Source organism: Astatotilapia calliptera, chromosome 4 (genome assembly GCF_964374335.1).
Source record: "Astatotilapia calliptera chromosome 4, fAstCal68.1, whole genome shotgun sequence".
NCBI classification, from domain to species: Eukaryota; Metazoa; Chordata; class Actinopteri; order Cichliformes; family Cichlidae; genus Astatotilapia; species Astatotilapia calliptera.
The window spans coordinates 12081458-12087808 of record NC_137425.1 but is presented as its reverse complement, the minus strand read 5'-3'; the positions used below and the strand labels follow the sequence as shown (position 1 = coordinate 12087808).

Here is a 6351-nt window from a genome sequence, read left to right as displayed (position 1 = left end):
AGAACTGTGTGTAATTTGCGAGTGGTGCAAACACACAGCTAGACCGATGTACAATTTTGTACTGTGAGATAAGAACAAATAATCTAAGCCAGGCACGGATCTTTTCACAGAAAGTCAGCGCTGCAACACTTTTTGAGTGAACATGCTCTCCCATGGGGGAGTGTACAAAGAACTACACTTCCTTCCCACCAGCTTCTTCCATGCATTTCTGCTCTTTACTTATTTATTACCACTAATGGGTTCTTGTCTGAACTCCCATCCTTGTGCATTAAGACCTCAATCTGCTCTGTATTCACTCTGGCTTGGACTCAGACAAATGCACAGTGTAATCTGAGGGTGTCTGTATGAACATACAGTGAGTGCAAAATGATTATCTAACTAAAGGGAGAAGCTGCTGGCGAGAGAGCAGCGGGTCTTGTGGTTAACTGAGCAGGATATACAGGAAATACCAGCTCAACCTTGTAACAACAAAAACACTCCTGAAGACAACTGAAGGGCAAAGTGCACAGGAATTAAAATGTCATCAAGCGATATGACGTATGATTTGGGGTTTAAAAATAATATATATCTCTGAAATAAGTGTGTACTACCCAGCCCTGTGTGTAGGAATGTACTATTGCTTGCTGCAGCCGCCCTGTTCACTTTCACTGATCCAGTCAGTCAAGCTCATTTCATATACCTCTTTCAGCCCTCCTCCTCTCTGTCTTTATTTCTCCTCAAAACAGATGCCTGAACATTCTTTGTTCCCCAACAAAGGCGTGATGAGGTCAGGACAGGGGGGACATGCAGGCGAGGGCTGGGAAAACAGAGGGGGAGGAGAGAGGACGGCCAGTGATGACGTCATGCAAGAAAGGCAATCAGACTTCAAGTGTGTGTGCACATGTGTTACTTCTGGAGACATTAATCTATTAACACAGTCTTATACCTCCTGGGGACACCTCCATTACTGTGAGTGTGTATAATGTAAATTACTACACTGAAAGGAAGACTTAGATTATGGTGGTTATAGCTATAGTAAGTCTCAGGGATATTAACATGACATCCTATTTCATCAAAAAAAAAGCTGGATTTTTTCAACTGTATAGTGTAATAATGCAAAGAATTTAAATATAATTTAACCATAAAGTTTATTAAAACTGTTACAGACATGATTAAAACTAAGAATTTGGCACACAAGCCTAATTCCCAAAAGTTACCAGACTCTGTAAAATGTAAATAAATACAGAATAAACACATATTTTATTCACAGTGGAACATAGAACACATATCAAATGTACAATTATAAGAACAATATTAGCTCCACTTTGAATTTCATGGCAGTCTTTTGGGAGAGGAATGTTGTTCCATTCTTGTCCGACAGCCCTTGGTCTTGTTTCCGTATTTTATGTTACAAAGACGGCAGTGTGTCCCAGTGATGTTCACATATGGCTTCTTCTTTGCATGTCAGAGCTTGTTGCAGATTGGTGAACCTCCGCCCATCTTCAGCTCTGAGAAACTGCCTCTCTAAGATATTCTTTTTATATCCAATCATGTTACTGACCTGCTGCCAGTTAATCTCATTAGTTGAAAAATGTTCCTCAAACTGTTTCTTTTTAATGTCACTTACTTTTCCAGCCTTTTTGTTGCACTGATCACAACTTTTTGAGAGATGTTGCTGCTATTAAACTCTAAATGAGCTCAAATTTTCACAAAAATGTCAAATGTCTTTATAGTTTAAACATTTATATGTTTTCTATTATATTGTGAATAAAATGTGGGTTTATGAGATTTGCAAATCATTGTATTCTGTTTTTATTGACAGCATATTTAAAAGTATTTGAAAAAAATATATGCTTAATTTAATTCAGTACCAGCAACATATTTTTTTTAAAAGCTGGGTGCTGTGACATCAGAGCTAAAAAAGAGAGCCTTGTTTTCAGTGCACAGTTCTAAGGTTACATCTGTGATCATGTGCGGTGCTGCAAACAGCATGGATAACTTGCTCATTTGTGAAAGGTCCATTAAACAATAATAATAAACAATTTGAGCCCTCCTTCTGACAAAGGAGGGCTCAGGCTGTTGTTTAGGTAAACTGCTACATCAAGCAAAGAATGCTAAAAACAACAGCTAAAATAAGAGGCCATGCAAGACAAAGGAGCAGGGTTGAAAATGGGTGTAATGTCCTGTAATGTGTATGAATTGGAATAATAATTTACTTTTAGTTAATTGCTGCTGCAACAAAAGCAGCATGATGTGCATAACCATAATCAATTCCTTTCCACTGGTTAATCAACTAACTTCATCTGTTTGTCTCTGGTGCCCTCTAGGGGCAGTGTTTTTGTCTCCTTCTTATGTCCTGAAAACAAAAAAGAAAATCTGCAAATTTTGCACAATGCGAATCTCAAGTATATGCTCTGATCAAAACCAAAGATGCACTAAAATACGTGGATTCGTGTTTCTGCTCACTTTATTAAACTCACTGTTATTGTTAATGGAAAATTTTACAATATAATTTCGAAAAACGCAAACTAGCTAATATATTCACGAGCTCTCTCAGACTTTTGCACCCCATTAGTATTTCTAAAAGTATATCAATGTTCCATTATGTGCTGCTGATAGCACCTATTTAGAAACCAACCATCTACTAGTACATTATCAGCTACTATGGCTGCTTATACATTATTCATCACAACATGGTTCTCAGCTGTAGCACTAAAGTGCACTTATTAGAGTGAGACTGCAATCTCCATGGCGATCAGCTAGTCTTGTATATATAACTGCATGTTTTTCAGGTTCAAGAAAGAAACCATTATGTGGGCTGTCCATTCAAAGTGTCCTTGGATTTTGAGAATAGTTTGATGGAGGGGAAAAAAAGGCTTTGTATCATGTTCTAACTTCTGCACTGAGCTCACAAATGATTTGGTATGCTCCAGTGATTCACCTTCTCCCTAAAACATCAGCATATCTCTCCTCCAGCAATACATATTTGATTTATATGTTAGTGTACCGTGGAAAAATAACATCAGCTTTCTGACTCCGGAGGTTCTGCAGAGGACTCATCGCCAGGTCATCTATGATTCATAAAGCAAAGAGTTGCTCTGTTTCAAGCTTCAACACTCGAAAAAGTCGTGAGGAATTCAGAAAATAAAGGGACTTCCAGAGTATGCGATCACAGTTCAGGAATAATAAAATCCGTCATGCACAGATTTATGTCGGGCGGTGCAGGGATGTGTTGTTAAGTGGGATTTGTTATGAAAACACTGTGGAACTGTTAAATAACAGATATAAATATATATACGGCAAATGGCTAATGTCTCCGTGACAGCGTTTCAGGAAAAGAGGATAAACAAAATTAATTTGCGCTCGCACGTCACACCTCAATTGTCCATGATATTGGCAATTATCTGTACTCTGTCTACCAAACATTTACCCGGAATTAGACAGGAAGCACCTGCAGGTCAAATGCTAAAAATAGAAACGTGCCAGAACAGATCAGAGTGTTTCGTGCCCCCCCGAACAAAGTAAGATCGTAATTTAAAACAATCCGGATAACTTTCAGAAAGCTGCAATGCACCAACTGAAAAAAGTCTACTGTATATTTCTAGACCAATCTAGCACTTTTGTCTTCCTCCAAAGGAATATTTTTCACAAGCGGGGGCCGTGGGGGGCTCCGTGCTTCTATAAAAGGAATGCATTTTGAATGAGCCTGCTGACGCAGAAACTGTGGGTGTATAAGAGATGACACTCGGCTCTGTTTCGCTGGACACATGGGAAAGCAACTGGGTTGGTGAGGTTGTGATTGCCTCTCGGTGACTGGAGACTCTTGAAAGAGCACAAGAGATGAACACAACTGAGAAGTTTTATCTTCCCGTTGATGGCATTCTCGAAATGTTGAACTCTCTCACCGGGCATCTACAATCAAGCATTACGCACCCAGATCTTCAGAGCACCTCACTCGGTCCAGTGCTCCAGCACCCCAAAGTCTCAAACATAGCGACAGGCATGGGGCTCGTCAAAAAGGTTAAGGGGTGCTGGAGACAGCAGGATACGAGGATAGTTGTGAGTAGATCCTCAAGTTCTGGCAATCGGCAAGTGTCGGCTGATCGACTCCCGAAGAGGTCCGTGGACCTGCTGGAGTTGCGTTTGACCAAGCCCAGAAATTGTCATAGAATAGTTGTGCTTGGTGCGCCCAGAGTGGGTAAAACAAACATTCTCCGGCGGTTCATGGGGAAAGACTTTGAGGAGAGCTATGAGCCCACAATCGAAGACTTCCACAGAAAGCTGTTCCACATAGGAGGAGAGGCATACCAGGTCGATCTTCTGGATGCAGCAAGTGAGAGGGACTTCCCTGCCAAACGCAGACTATCCATCCTGACAGGTTAGGAATCAGTGCTGTATTAAATCTGTTTTTAAGGGATGTTATTTTTTTATATTTTGAAAATGAATGCTAACTACCTTAATTTACATCTGATGTTCTTTGTCTCTCCAGGTGACATTTTTCTGCTCGTCTTCAGTTTGGATGACAGAGAATCTCTGAGTGAAGCCTGTGAGCTGCTCAGCGAAATCAAAGCTGCTAAGGCAAAGTTGCTGAAATTAAAACAGCCAGTGAGAGTGCCAGTCATTGTATGCGGTAATAAAGGGGACTTAGACTCAGAGAGAGTCGTGAGACGGCCAGACGTGGGGAAAATCCTCGGCGAGGATATCCCATTCTTCGAAACCTCTGCTAAAACCGGCACCGGGCTGGACGCGATGTTCAGAGCCCTTGCCTCTCTGGGTGGACTACCTCACGAGACTAGTCCATCGCGACATCAGGTCATACCCATCCTCACCTACCGGTCGCTGTACGTCGGCCAGCGAGGCAGGAGGGGTAGCCGTACGCGGGTACTCTCTGCGCCCTGTGCCGCAGTGGACCCTCTGGCGCGCCGCCCGAGCTTCAACAGCGACCTGCAACTCGTGCTTGGATCAAGCACCAAACACAACAAACCCGAGAAGTGTCAGATTCAATGAATTGTGAGACTTCTCGACAAACAAATTGTAGTAGTACGCTGCAATATGGTATACGTAAAGAGTTATACTCTGTAGCACCTGGCTGGACCAGTGCATTCTTATCGTGTTTTTTTGTATATCCCTGTTCTATAACCCTGTAATAAAAGCTGAATATTTCCAACTATCTTGCGTGTTTTGTGTCCTTGCTTTCCATCCTTCCGTTTGTTACAAAAAATTTAAGAATCTCTTCACAAAGAGACGGGCACGGCCAGATTACGCACACTGACGTAAGCAGTCGATTCTCTTCGAGTGATGATGTAAAAACCTCGAGTGTGGGAGGGAGTTCAGAGCCATGGGTGGATGATTCAAACGCAGACCTTCAACATCTTCCAGTATCTGTTGTCAGTCTCGAGAGTTTTTGCACGGTTTGTTTAGAACGCCCACGGCTTAGTGAATGGCTTAAAGTACAGAGGTGCTACAATGCCTATTAATCAGCCGAGGTGGTGTACGCGCTTGTGTGTCACCATGGCAGTTGGAGGAAACAATGAGTGATAGCGCATGATTTATTAAAGAGGGGAAGGTGGGCGAAAGGAGAGAGACGGAGTGAGATCAGCACCATGGAGAGAGCACAACGATTATTCAACTCGGCATTTAATATTACTGACACTGACAAGAAGTTCAGTATATTTGCTTAAAATAAACCTCTCCAAACAGTAAAACTGAAGTGGATCAATAAAACCCACTTTGGAAAGATAAACTAAAAGTTTATTGACAAATTTGTCTGGTACATTCACAAATGAGCATCAGAATGGGAACGAAAGGGGATTTAAGTACCTCTGATCACAGTGAACCCATCTTCTAATGGCTGCTAAGGCTTAAATCATCTCAAACTGGTGCTCAACATGCCTCCAGTCACCAGATTTCAATCTACAAACAAGGTTTAAAAGGTGCCGATGTACCCGCATGTACTTTTTAAGTGACAGGGCACTAGCTGGGTTTTCAATACACAGTTGAATCATAAAGATCTGTATTTCCAGACCTAGTTCATGGAAAAATAATAATGTCTGAATATGTCTTATGACAGTAAAGTTCCTTGAGATAAGACTCAATCCTTTTAAATGGACTAAATATTTATTATTTATTCTCTCATGAGGGGGAGTTTTATTGTATGCACAACACAAATGTCTCACTTCTCTCCAGGAGTACCACATTTCAAAGCTCTTTTTAGGCAAACTCGACAGTGATTACGAAATGTAGAGACTTACAAGTGAGCTGGGATCAGTTTAAAGCTATATATATATATATATATATATATATATATATATATATATATATATATATATATATATATATATATATATATATATATATATATATATATATATA

At 40.7% G+C, this 6351-nt stretch overlaps 1 protein-coding gene across 1 annotated transcript; it reads left to right on the top strand.

The window, feature by feature from the left end:
• The first annotated feature begins 3700 nt into the window (after positions 1-3700).
• On the top strand, positions 3701-5149 carry rasd2a (RASD family member 2a). Its single transcript, XM_026163682.2, has 2 exons — positions 3701-4357; positions 4469-5149. Exons 1-2 carry the CDS (start codon positions 3820-3822, stop codon positions 4984-4986), a joined length of 1056 nt encoding a protein of 351 aa, XP_026019467.2. The 5' UTR covers positions 3701-3819; the 3' UTR covers positions 4987-5149.
• The last annotated feature ends 1202 nt before the right edge of the window (positions 5150-6351 follow it).